This window comes from Ranitomeya imitator, chromosome 4, assembly GCF_032444005.1.
Source record: "Ranitomeya imitator isolate aRanImi1 chromosome 4, aRanImi1.pri, whole genome shotgun sequence".
Lineage (NCBI taxonomy): Eukaryota > Metazoa > Chordata > Amphibia > Anura > Dendrobatidae > Ranitomeya > Ranitomeya imitator.
The window spans coordinates 278,781,111-278,795,309 of NC_091285.1; the positions used below are offsets into that span (position 1 = coordinate 278,781,111).

A 14,199-nucleotide genomic window follows, 5' to 3' on the forward strand; every position below is an offset into this window, starting at 1 on the left:
TGCTTGGTTTCATGTGATCAAACCGACTTTTTCCATCTCTTCCCCAGTTCTCTTTATTTAAGGACTCTGATCGAGATGACTTTGGGTTTAGTGTAGCTGATGGTCTGCTGGAAAAAGGAGTGTATGTGAAGAACATTCGACCTAAAGGACCTGGAGATATAGGGGGACTTAAGCCATTTGATCGACTACTGCAGGTATTTGTCAGCTTCAAATAAGTTTATGTAAGCCTTTGCACATCAGCACATAATGTGGACTATGTAGTCATCCAGTAGTTTCTGTTTTGGCCAGCTTCCTTGATGCTGCTGTCAGACTCCAGTGGGCTGAGCGGTGTATTTCCATGTGGCGATAGACGTAAAGCGATACCGGATGTTGTATAGACACACTTGCTCTGTCGATGGCGTACAAAGTTGGTTATTGATATGTACAATCACAAGACGTTTCAAAGCCGGACAGGCTTCTTCAGGTGTTGCATAAAAATCTTGTTTAAATAACTATGACTAGATGACCAAACTATTTGAATTTGGCTTCTGTTGAGATTTAAAGAGGATGGCCCACCACATATCATCTATACTGTGTGACTGATCAGGAGAACAGGGTGCTCAAATTTCTCATTTGAATGTAGCAATGGTTACACATGCTCATCACCGCTCTAATCACTAACTGTGGGGCTGGCAAAGATAGACCATTGTTTCACCCAAACTGAAGACTCTAGAGCCCTGTTCTCAGGATTGGTGGAATTCCTATTGGTGAGATACTTATCACCTATCCCGTGACTAGGAAAAGTTATGGCGAGCCATATAAGATTCTTATACATTTTCATATTAACGCTCTCCTGCACTCAGACGACTGTTGGGTTACATATGTGCAAGCATCTTATCCACAAGCAGAACAGGAATAAATGACAGAACAAAAGACATATGAACAGAGGTCAAAGAACTTCATCACAGTGGCGTTATCTGCACTATTATTCCTTAATGCCTATGAGTGTAGATACTCATCAATCGCACCATTTTTCACTATGTTCCAAATAGAACAGTATATGTACTTTGCGCTATGTTACGACTAAGGCTACTCTCACACTAGCGTTGGATTCGGCCCGCCACAGTGCGTCGGGCCGAGGTTCCGACGCTAGCAGTGAAACGGAGGCAGCGGATGCATTTTTCCTGCGCATCCGCTGCCCCATTGTAAGGTGCGGGGAGGTGGGGGCGGAGTTCCAGCCGCACATGCACGGTCGGAAAAAGTGGTCCGTTGGCAGCAAAAAACGTTACATGTAACGTTTTTGCTCCCGGCGGTCCGCCACAACATGGCGCAACCATCGCACGATGGTTGCAACGTGTGTCAGTGCGTCGCTAATGTTAATCTATGGGGCAAAAACGCATCCTGCAAACAACTTTGCAGGATGTGTTTTTTCCCCTAAACAACGCATTGCAAAAAACGCTAGTGTGAAAGTAGCCTAAGGACATTGTGTCCAAACAACGCCAATGTATAATATGCTTACTGTGGATTTTTGGTCGGAATATGAAATAAAATGGTGCTGGCTCACATTTCTGAAGTTTTCCCTGCTCTTGACGTCTGCAATATAACAGTATATCCTTTTTCCTTTCCTCTCAGGTAAATCACGTCCGCACCAGAGACTTTGACTGCTGCTTGGTTGTTCCCTTAATAGCAGAATCTGGTAACAAACTAGATCTGGTGATAAGTCGGAATCCCATTGCTTCGAAGAAGGATGTCCCAGATGGCTCAAGTCTTCCTGCAGAGGAATGGACTGATCACACTGACCATTTCCCTCAGCCTACTAGTGGACGTCTAGCAGCTATGGATATAAGAGACTCAACAAGTACATTATAGCAAAAAAATAGTTTTAGTCCACTGAATTGGTAGCAAAAAAATATATAAACTGGTGCTAAATCCCTGTCATACGACTGATCTGTGATGTGTGAGATGCAGATGTCACAATGGGGCTTTACTGTTAAGCACAGGGGATCGGAAACACTAGGTAAATGAAGGGTACGCCACGTGCCTATGTCGGAGTACCCGATTTGTATACATACTACTATGATGAGACTCCTCTAAATAATTGTGCCATGCCAAGCTTAACCTTGAACAAATATGGGGCTTTTGTAATGTGCAATGTCCATGGGCTAGAGGGGAACTCATTTGTCATTTTAAGAAGACCCTCACACTGAATGAGCCTGTGCATATAACTTACAGCTGCTAAGATTTTAAGGCGGATTTTTTAAGCAAGTTTGACAATTTCTTCCCAGTTTGACCTGACAGTGGTGTGTCTGATTCTCCTTCTTTACACAGACCTCTGGTACAAGTGCTCCCTGTACTGTGTATGGTTTAGCTACCCCTCTACCCAATTCTTGCAGTAAGATCTTCATGACTTATTTTTTGGGCTGCTACTTAAAATCAAAAATAAATATTCAGACATAGCATTGAGTAACAATTTTTCGAATTTCTTGGCGCCTGTGGTCATGTTACATATTTTCACTCTTTTACCTTTTTGATTGGTGTCCGAGGCATCTACACTGAAGACATTTAACCTCCGCTCTGGTGTTTGTATAGTATAAATAAGGTTTCCCTCGCCATCCTCACTGTTGTTTTAGAAGTGTACATGTGTTAAAGAGCTGTGCCAGTTGTCTAGCCCTGGAAGCAATAACGCGGTTCCTATTTTGATTGGATACTCACCAGCAGCTCGGTTTGCGATACTTAGCAATGCATCTGCTGAGCAGGAGAGGATCCAGGAAGCCTCAGTCTCGTGTGATTGTCTCCTCGCACTACAGTCTTTTTGGTACAGTTATAAGGATATCTTACTCTATCCTCTGCAAACATACGGTTTTGAAACACTGCCAGTCAAAATATGAAGTGAGCTAATAAAGTAAAATGGAAGAAACGAAAATCATTTATCATAAGTCAATTAAATATGTATTTTTATTTGTAACAAACAAGTATTAAACTGTAAAGTATTTTTGTACAAATTTAATACTTTAATAGCATGAAATTTATTGTCTTATGTATGGTTTTGGGAACTCAACCTGTTGAAAATTTGTATGGAACAATCATACTGTAAAAACTGAATAAATGATCTAAAAACCAAACCTTGCTAAATTACTATAAAGTGCAGGCATTATTCACAAGAATGGTCAGAAGTGAATGGGGCTGTGCTGCAACAGGAGGGAGATCAGCCGAGGAGATCCAAACATTGGACCAAACCAATCGATGGGAATACCAGTTTAATATCTCAAGCCAATTATGTCAGATTGGCAGCATTATGAGTATGTATGTGTAATGCAGACATTGTAAACACTGAACTCCGCACATATCAGGCATAAATTACAATATTGGCACTTGCAAGTCCTAGGCTTGATGCTTGCTGCCAGCGAGCTTGAAAACACCATCTGTCAGAAGATGGCAATGGCTGAAGTCAGCTCCAAGTATTATAGATAGGCAACAGCACACATGAAACAGAAAAATGCATGCACTCAGCCAATTGTTGCTTTGATTTAGTAAAACAGCAGACATTACATTGGAAATATTCCTGTCTTTGCTTACAAATCTTGACATATTAAGGCGAAAAAATGAATTGTTGTCCAAGGAACAACATCAATGGACATTAACATAGGATATTTTTACATAATTAAGAGCGGATTTGTAATTTTCTATAAAAGTCTATTAAAATAAACATCAGTACAAAAATACAAGTGCAAATACATAAAGTAGTTACAGACTATAAAAGAATTTCCTCTAAGGGTGGGACAAGCTTCAGAAGACAATTCTCATACTTGCTAAGTGTTCCACCGCTGGCAACTAGCCGGGGGTGCTTGGATGGTTTTTACATTTAGGGGTTGAATAACTTCTTATGACATGGACTCTGGAGGCTCAATTGCTGAAATCTTTGACTGTTAGGAGATTCTTCTGCCCAGTTCTGCAGATAAAACAAACATGTTCTTAATTAATAAATTAATTCATCTGTGCCAGTTCTAGATTTAATGCTTCACCATTAGTGTTGAGTGATACCTACCGATATCGGAAAGTATCGGTTTGGATCGGCCGATATTCAAAAAATATCAGATATCGCCGATACCGACACTTGCGGTATCGGAATGCTCAACACTATTCACCATTCATTCAATCGACTGACTGTTATAACTGCTCAATGTCTGGACTGGAGATCAGTAAAACAATGCTCCATAAGGAAGCAGGATTATAAAAAAGCACTTCTAGAAACCCCTCCACATGCCCCCAAATTGCTATTACTTTTTAGTGGAATGTCTCGCTATCACATAATTATATTATTTCTGCTGTAAGAAATCACAGCGGTATTAGGAATCTCAATCCTTAAGAAATAAAGAGGACTCTTGTCCTCAGTTATTTTCTAGTTGAGATATTAAGACATTGTAAACTAAGGAGAATCCAAGATCTCTGACACACACTACTGTACATACTCCATGTTTGAGATTCTTAGTCAGGTCAACCGTTGATGTACAACCCATTTCAAATCAACATACATATAGACAAAACCATGAGCAAATTACCGTTCTGTTATTTTTCGCTCTAATCTTTTTTGGGGTCTCCGAATCATCCATAGGGCCTGCTGTCCTCTTCTGTGGTGGAGACTCCTCGAGCTCACAGCCTTGAATGCGGTCAGGTGGTGTACGCATTATGTGACCAGCATGTTCCGGCCTTTCACCCTCACCTAAAGTACATGAGCCTGCTATTGGGGTTGTAGGTACAGGGGGATAAGAAAAGCGTGGTGGTGATTTCAGCTGTGTGTAGGGTACAGGATATGGGGTCAGTATGACCTCTGCCTCCTGCGCTTCTGTTGCCTGACTGCTCTCTGGTTGTGCAGAAGACGTGGCTGCTGGCTGTCCAAAAGTTTTACGCTGAGGTAGTTTCTCTTTCAGACGCTGCTTTAAACTGGTCTTTCTATCACGGGCCTTACTGGCAATTGCCTTGTCGAGCTGAGTTTTCCTTGCTATTATATAGACGCGCTTGCGGCCTCTTGTTACAGCAGTGTATACATGTTTCCAATTCTGCCAGCCAGTATTGCCAAGAACGTATATGACTGTATCCTCTTCTGAACCCTGCATCAAAGGAAAAATATATTTTTGTTCAATCTGCTTAGTGCTATATAATTATATACACAGAACTTTTGTATAGGTTACTTCTTGAAAAATGCACTTAAATATTAGAAGTAACTTTCTAGATTATGCTGTCCTGTGTGTTTACAAGAGGAAAAATACGATTTCTGGCCATTAAATGACCTAAAGGTAACCTGTCACCAGGTTTGACCAATAAGAGTTAAGACTTATATCTGCTAGAATAGAGTTGAATCTAGAAGTTTCCATACACTATATAAAAAAGACACATATGCATGTTTTTCTCAATATCTGACATGAAACCAGAATGAACCTTTCCAGTTTCTGGTCAATTAGGATTAACATTTGCCAAATGCCAGACTGATGAGAGAGAGAATGTTTTAAGGCATTATTACTACTAAAGGTACCTTCACACATAACGATATCGTTAACGATATCGTTGCTTTTTGTGACGTAGCAACGATATCGTTAAGGAAATCGTGTGACAGCGACCAACGATCAGGCCCCTGCTGGGAGATCGTTGGTCGCTGAACAAAGTCCAGAACTTTATTTCGTCGCTGGATCTCCCGTGGACATCGCTGGATCGGCGTGTGTGACACCGATCCAGCGATGTCTTCACTGGTAACCAGTAACTGGCTGTAAGCGTCGGTCAGCCGGAAAGCAGAGCGGTGACGTCACCGCTCTGCTTTCCGGCCGCTGTGCTCACAGACAGTACAGGAGGAGTGCAGAGAAGCTGAGCGCCGGGGACAGATAGCAGAAGGTAAGTATGTAGTGTTTGTTTTTTTTTTACTTTTACGCTGGTAACCAGGGTAAACATCGGGTTACTAAGCGCGGCCCTGCGCTTAGTAACCCGATGTTTACCCTGGTTACCGGCATCGTTGGTCGCTGGAGAGCTGTCTGTGTGACAGCTCTCCAGCGACCAAACAGCGATCCGGATCGTTGTCGGTATCGCTGCAGCGTCGCTTAATGTGAAGGGGCCTTTACTGCAAAGTCAAAAGTTTACATACACCAAGGCCAAGTCTTGTTAGGGGAACACTTTGCTTTATAAGAAAGAGAAGAGAACACTTCATGCAATTACATGGACTCTACGTGGGACTCATCCCACATACCTGCACCGAGGTGTCCTTACCTGAAATGTGTGGATAGTTCGAGCCCAAGCGTGCCGCAAACCACTGCGACTTCGAAGTAATTTATAATTCAGGGTGTATGTTCTATCTTCATCAGATAAGGTTAATTCTCGAATGTTATCTTTTTCCACATCCTAGGACAGAAAAAGATTTTGTGACCATTTTAAACTAATAATTCGGTCCACTTGTCTTAATTCGGCACAGTATACCGTGGTCGCTCCCATAGAAGAAAAATTTAGCAAAGAGAAGAAAAAAAACCCACAGCTCTTGCTTTTAGGGATGTACAGTATTAATCTTTAACCTCCTTCCGCTACATGATGTATTATTATATCATACAGTGGGTACAGGTGTATGGCGTATATATACACACACACACACATATACACACAGGTACGGACTGGGGCTGAAATTCAGAAATTCAGCCCTGGCATTTGAAACCACACAGGCCCATGTTGTCCTCGTCCCCAAGAACCAGATGGCATATATTACTATTATTACCCTGGATGGAGGAAAGAAAGATTTACTACATGACCAATATCTCAAATGATACCCATGGCATGCTGGGTAAGTGACGAAGTCAGTGACTTTGTGGTTCATCACAACTGTTTACAGTATGGGTGTCCTGAGAACATCAATTCTGTTAACAATGTAGCAGACAAAGCAGCCCACAACAAGACCGGCCCTTCTGGGATTTGCCAGAATTGCCCAATGGCCAGTCCTATGAAAGCTTAATATTTTTGGAAGTTGGAGTGGTTTTTTTTTTTTAGATTTGGCTATCTTAGGAGGATATCTGTTTGTGCAGGTAACTATTACTGTGCAGAATTATTAGGCAACTTAATAAAAACCAAATATATTCCCATCTCACTTGATTATTTTCACCAGGTAAACCAATATAACTGCACAAAATTTGGAAATAAACATTTCTGACATGCAAAAACAAAACCCCCCAAAATTAGTGACCAATATAGCCACCTTTCTTTATGATGACACTCAGCAGCCTTCCATCCATAGATTCTATCAGTTGCTTTATCTGTTACGATGAACATTGCGTGCAGCAGCCACCACAGCCTCCCAGGCGCTGTTCCGAGAGGTGGACTGTTTTCCCTCCCTGTAGATCTCACATTTTACGAGGGACCACAGGTTCTCTATGGGGTTCAGATCAGGTGAACAAGGGGGCCATGTCATTATTTTTTCTTCTTTGATACCTTTACTGGCCAGCCACACTGTGGAGTAGTTGGAGGCATGTGATGGAGCATTGTCCTGCATGAAAATCATGTTTTTCTTGAACGATACCGACTCCTTCCTGTACCACTGCTTGAAGAAGTTGTCTTCCAGAAACTGGCAGTAGGTCTGGGAGCTGGGCTCCACTCCATCCTCAACCCGAAAAGGTCCCAAAAGTTCATCTTTGATGATACCAGCCCATACCAGTACCCCACCTCCACCTTGCTGGCGTCTGAGTCGGAGTGGAGCTCTCTGCCCTTTACTGATCCAGCCTCTGGCCTATCAAGAGTCACTCATTTCATCAGTCCATAAAACCTTTGAAAAGTCAGTCTTAAGATAAAACGTCAAGACTGGGCCAAGAAATATCTTATGTTTCTTGTTCAAAGGTGGTCGTTTTTCAGCCTTCCTTACAGGGCTGTGGAGTCGGTAAGCCACAGTTGCGACTCCGACTCCTGGATTTTATCAGGTTCCGACTCAGACTCTGGCTCCTTCATAAATGGCCAATTTGTAACAATAAATTTACTGTTGTCAAATATTAACATCGTGCTTATTCAGTTTCTCACCATCATATAAGTAATCAGACCACTTAGAGCAAAAACTATATTTATTAGAATACAATTAGAATATAGCAAATAACTTTTCTAAACTCTTGTAAGTAAATATGCAATAAACACTTATGCAGTTCATAAGAAGAAATCTATACACTGTCAGAAATAATGTTTTCTATCTTGAGTGATGGTGAAATGTTCAAATACAGCTGATTTAATGTGAAGCTTCTTTGACATTCTCAGGTTTTTAATTCTGCATTCACAATCCAAATGACAATTGTTTTTCCTAAAAACAATTGTACAAAATTATTGCCAGGTCGGAGGAGGAGCTTTACTACTAAGAATTTGCAACACATTTTCACTTTCAGTTTCATACATTGTAAGGAGGGGGGTTGGGGCAGCACGAGGTTAACCTAGTATAAGATTAGATAAGGGCAGTGGAGAACAGTGACACACAAGTAAAGGTACCGTCACTCTCAGAGACGCTGCAGCGATATAGACAACGAGCCGATCGCTGCAGCGTCGCTGTTTAGGTCGCTAGGAGACGTCAAACACCGGCAACAGCTGAGCAATCCAGTGACGTACTTATCGTTCTCGCTGGTTGTTCGCTCCATGAAAAACCATTGCAGGCATCGTTGCTTTTGCTGTCAAACATGACGAATCACGCCGACCTGACGACCAAATAAAGTTCCGGACTTCTAGCTACGACCAGCGATGTCACAGGAGGATCCTGATCGCTGCTGCGTGTCAAACACAACGAGATCGCTATCCAGGACGCTGCAACGTCACAGATAGTTGTCGTTCTCGTTGTCAAGTTATTCAGTGTGAAGGTACCTTAAGAAATGTCTCTATCTCCAGCAGAACTGCTTATCACTGTTGTTCATAGTTTGATAGAACATATATATTTGAGTAACATTTATAAAATTCATATGAAAGTTCAATCATGAAATATTAATACATTTTTTTTTAAAGCGGGAGTCGGAGTTGGTACATTTCTTCCGACTCCAACCAAAACTAACTCCGACTCCACAGTCCTGCTTCCTTACCTTGGCCATGTCCCTGAGTATCGCACACCTTCTGCTTTTTGTTACTCCATTCCCGTAGAATGTAAGTCCGCAAGGACAGGGTCCTCTCCCCTCTGCACCAGTCGGTCATTGTAAATTTGTTTACTGTAAACGTTATCTATAACCCTGTACGTAACCCTTTTTCTCATGTACAGCACCATGGAATTAATGGCGCTATATAAATAATGTTGCAGCTCTGAAATATGGCAAAACTGATGGCATCTTAGCAGCTTCACGCTTGATTTTCCTCAATTCATGGGCAGTTATTGTGCACCTTTTTTGCCCAACACACTTCTTGCGACCCTGTTGGCTATTTGCCATGAAACGCTTGATTGTTCAGTGATCATGCTTCAAAAGTTTGGCAATTTCAAGACTGCTGCATCCCTCTGCAAGACATCTCACAATTTTGGACTTTTCAGAGCCCGTCAAATCTCTCTTCTGACCCATTTTGCAAAAGGAAAGGAAGTTGCCTAATAATTAAGCACACCTTACATAGGGTTTTGATGTCATTAGACAACACCCCTCCTCATTACAGAGATGCACATCACCTGATTTACTTAATTGGTAGTTGGCGCTCAAGCATGAACAGCTTGGAGTAGGACAACATGTATAAAAAGTATCATGTGATCAAAATACAACTTGCCTAATAATTCTGCACACAATGTATATATATATATATTTATTACACACACAATGAAATACAAGGTTTATAGAAGGGCTAAATCGCTTTCTCCATGTTTGTGTCGTAGTCATTAGTGGACACTTGGGTCCAATTTATCTTTCATTATTATCAATATTTTGGTATAAAACCACCCGCCCCCCAAAAAACAGGAAATTATATATGCAATCATCCAACCTACAATTGTAGCAGGTCAACCATGATTTCAAATTTGCTATTGTTAGATAGGCCTTATAGTGTATGAAATATATCAAGATATAGAATTACTTACATTTACTACAAAAAAGATTTCTCCATTGCAGAGTCTATCATCTTCAATCTCTTTCTTAGCTTGGTCGTTTGCTCCAGGTTCACCAGCGTCCAAGGGTAATCCAGTGTCCTCCAGCCGAAGGTGACTGACTGTAACTATCCCATCTGAACCGGCAACAGTTGATTCTTCTCTACAATTCCTGGAATGCAGAACATTTGTCAAAGGGAAAATCTAGTCAAAATTAATTCTTATCTGCCACTTATATATGTGAAGATCAGAATAGCGAAGTCTGATCTCCGAGGATTTCCAGAATGGATGGTCAACCGATCCATCAGTTCTGGCAATAATCTGAAAACAGAATCGCTTAGAACGACGTGATAAGAAATCTCTAAGCAGCAGCAAAGATCCTTCACAGCTCCACAAAAAGCTTCCCCAGAAATTAGTGGTGGTCTAGGATGGCAAATTTAGCCAGTGTCATCTTCTCTCATGTACCTATGACATATTATTTGAACCAAATTTTCCCCTTTGTAGAGAAAATATATAAAACATCTTTTTGTTGTAAATATGCATGAAAAGGCCACAGAAGTGTACGACATTGCACAATTTAACAATATTTTCAACTGCCATCTCCTCTCTCAGTAATGGGGGTCTGTCTTCACTGAATACAGATTTTACTTCAGTATTGAGAATTTTGATAATGACTGAACCATTTTGACAGAGAAAGCAGATTTTTCTGATAAGATATATTACAAAGTTCCGTATTTTCATATGTGCTATTGATTTAAATAAAAATTAAAACAACAGTAACTGCTTAACTCCTTCACAATATTTAAAACTTTACGTCAGGGTCAGGAAGGGGTTCCCCCAAAACTGACGTACTGTTATGTCATGGCGATCGTGGCCGCAGGATCACGGCAAGCAGATCGGCTTAAAGGGGTTTCCTACAAAGTACATTTTAATCAATAGTTCTTTGAACACTAATACGTTCCACAATTGAAAGTGTTAAAATAAAATGTTCCTGTGCTGAGATAATCTTATAAATGCCCCCTGCTGTGTAATTGTGTAATGGCTGTGTCTGACCATACAGGGACATGGTCTGATCATACCACAGCTCCTGGGCAGGGGAGGAAGCAAAAGAGTATACAGACAGGACGGCAGGGGATCACAGCTGGTTCTTTCTGTGAGGTAAAACATTACTTAAAAAAAAAAAAAAAAAGACAGACAAATGTTTTCAAGGAAGAAAAAAAAAGTTGTTCTAGTGTCTGGTAAAATAGTTCTTTATTTTGCCGCGCTGGGGTCCTGGGTTCTAATCTCACCCAGGACAACATCTGCAAGGAGTTTGTATGTTCTCTCCGTGGTTGCGTGGGTTTCCTCCGGGTACTCCAGTTTCCTCCCAGATTCCAAAGACAAACTGATAGGGAATTTAGATTGTGAGCCCCAACGGGGACAGCGATGATCATGTGTGCAAACTGTAAAGCGCTGCGGAATAGGTTAGCGCTATATAAAAATAAAGATCATTAATAAAGATTATTATTTTAAGTCCATTAAAAATGTACAAAAATTACAATGGTTGTATAGACAGGGCAAGGGAGCAAAACGCGTTTCGAACACTCAATCGCATTCTTTATCACAGCTTGGCTACACAATCAAAAGGATTTAGTATTTTAGTAAGCTGTGCAGCCAAGCTGTGATAACGCAAGTGAGCTTCGAAACACATCTTGCTCCCTTTCCTTGTCTATGCAACCATTGCAATTATTGTGAATTTTTAATGGTCTTTAAATAAAGAAAGAACAACTTTTTTTTCTTTGAGTATATTATCTGGGGTGGATCCACCTGGTTCCGTGCAAGCTGGACTTCAAGTACTAGGTGAGCTAGCGTTCTCGTTACTATATGTAAAATGTTTTGCCTCACATTGGCCCCTCAAAGTCACGTCACAAATGAAAAATTGCTGATCAACTTTTAACCTAACTAAAAAAAAATATATATATATATATATATCGTATATACTCGTTTATAAGCTGATATTTTCAGCACATTTTTTGTGCTGAAAACGCCCCCCTCAGCTTATACACGAGTCATTGTCCATAAAGCCAGTGGCTGTGACATCATACTCACACTCCTCGCGCGGTCGCTGCATGTCCCTGTATCTGTTGTCCCGGTGCTTCAGCGCTTCCTGTGTTGAGCAGTCACGTGGTACCGCTCATTAAGGTAATGAATATACACACACGACTCCACTCCAATAGGCGTGGAACGCATATTCATTACCTTAATAAGCTGTATCACGTGACCGCTGAGCACAGGAAGAGCTGCTGCACTGGGACAACAGAGATGCAGGGACGTGCAGCAACCACACGAGGAGGGTGAGTATGACGGGGGAGGACGCCGAGCCATACATACAACTAGACCAGGGGAGCCACAGATAACAGGACAGGAATGAGGGGACAATACATATCCAGCTTATACTCAAATCAATAAGCTTACCCAGTTTTCCGTGGAAAAATAGGTGCCTCTGCTTATACTCGGGTCGGCTTATACTCAAGTTTATACGGCATGTTTAAAAAATGATGCAAATGTGAAGTAGAAGTGTTAACTTATTAAAGAGAATCTGTCACCTCATTTTGGCCCTATAAACTGCGGCCACCGCCATCAGTGGCTTATCTATGTAACCTGAAAGATAAGAAAAACAAGTTATATTATACTCACCCAGGGGCGGTCCCAGTTCGGGTCCGATGGGCGTCACAGGTCTGGCGCCTCCCATCTTCATACGATGTTGTCATCCTCCTTGCTTCTGTTGCGGCTCCTGCGCAGGCGTACTGATTTGCCCTGTTGAGGGCAGCATAAAGTACTGCAGTGCGCAGGCGCCGGGGCTCTCTGACCTTTCCCGTCGCCTGCACACTGCAGTACTTTGCTCTGCACTCAACAGGGCAAAGAAATACACCTGTGCAGGAGCTGCGAAAGAAGCAAGGAAGAGGAAGTTATCGCATGAAGATTGGAGGCATCGGACCCGGACCGACCCTGAGTGAGTATAATCTAACTTGCTTTTCTTCTCTGTCAGGTTACATTGGGGGCTTATCTACAGCATTACATTATGTTTGTATGTATAATAAATTTATATAGATAGATATATATCTAGTAAAAATTAAGAGACCACCACATCAAAACCCTGTCACGGGCAGCCCAATCTCCAGACCTGAACCCCATTGAAACTTCTGGAATGTAATCAAGAGGATGATGGATAGTCACAAGCCATCAAACAAAGAACTGCTTATATTTTTGTGCCACGAGCAGTGTTAAAGACTGGTGGCAAGCATGCCAAGACGCATGAAAGCTGTGATTAAAAATCATGGTTATTCCACAAAATATTGATTTCTGAACTCTTCCTGAGTTAAAACATTAGTATTGTTGCTTCTAAATGAATCTGAACTTGTTTTCTTTGCATTATTTGAGGTCTGAAAGCAGTTTTTTTCTTTTTTAATTTTAACCATTTTTTTTTTTAAATTCGTTTATTGGTTCAGAATAAACAAACATTACACACATTTGCATTATCATCATTAATTATACCATGGAATACAAATAGTTGCAAAACATCGTCGTACCAAAGATTACAAAGGTAGTGTAGTGTGCATGTTAAATCATTAGATCCTTATAAGAAAATACCTATTATACAACTTTAACCATTAATAGTGAGTCGCCAAAAGGAAAACAGATTTAAATCCTGCTCTATAAGTGATGCCCCCGAAAACCACAAGCCCACCTTTCTATGTAGATGTCTAATCAGTGCAGACTATAGAGTACGATAAGAGGAATTCCATCTGCCCCATATCTTTTCGAATTTACCTGGACAACCTCTATTTTGATACATTGTTTTTTCATATGGGATAATCAAATTCACCAGATCAATCCAAACTCTAAGGGTCGGGGGGGGGGGGGGAGCCACCCATCCATCTTAACGCCAATACCTTCCGTGCCAAAAAGAGCATCTCTCGGAGAAATATCCCAGTATAGTGATCCCAGGACTCCTCATCCCACACCCCGAACAAACAGGTCAATGGCCTGAGCGGGACAGGGATTGACAGTAAAGACGTTAGTAATGTCGTGACCTCTCTCCAGTAATGAAGAACTACAGGGCACCTCCAAATCATACGAATAAAATCTGCATCAGGCATATGACACCGTAAACAATCTGACGAATGTAAGCGACCCATTTT

At 41.3% G+C, this 14,199-nt stretch overlaps 2 protein-coding genes across 20 annotated transcripts in view; one reads left to right on the plus strand and one right to left on the minus strand.

Moving 5' to 3' along the window:
• Positions 1–3,101, plus strand: part of GRIP1 (glutamate receptor interacting protein 1) — an 859,437-nt gene extending 856,336 nt beyond the window's left edge. For all 18 annotated transcript variants that reach the window (XM_069764654.1, XM_069764651.1, XM_069764661.1 and 15 more), the window contains 2 exons: positions 48–194; positions 1,612–3,101. In XM_069764654.1, the coding sequence (XP_069620755.1) occupies positions 48–194; positions 1,612–1,848 (384 nt within the window). In that variant the 3' untranslated portion in view covers positions 1,849–3,101. The remainder of the gene's footprint in view (positions 1–47; positions 195–1,611) is intronic.
• HELB (DNA helicase B) overlaps positions 2,917–14,199 on the minus strand; it is an 82,799-nt gene continuing 71,516 nt past the window's right edge. The window contains exons 11-14 of one of the 2 annotated variants that reach the window (XM_069764666.1): positions 10,013–10,190; positions 6,232–6,363; positions 4,539–5,087; positions 2,917–3,928 (exon numbers count right to left, since the gene is read on the minus strand). In XM_069764666.1, coding sequence (XP_069620767.1) covers positions 3,842–3,928; positions 4,539–5,087; positions 6,232–6,363; positions 10,013–10,190 — 946 coding nt within the window. In that variant the 3' untranslated portion in view covers positions 2,917–3,841. The remainder of the gene's footprint in view (positions 3,929–4,538; positions 5,088–6,231; positions 6,364–10,012; positions 10,191–14,199) is intronic. The other variant, XM_069764667.1, reaches the window with a different exon arrangement.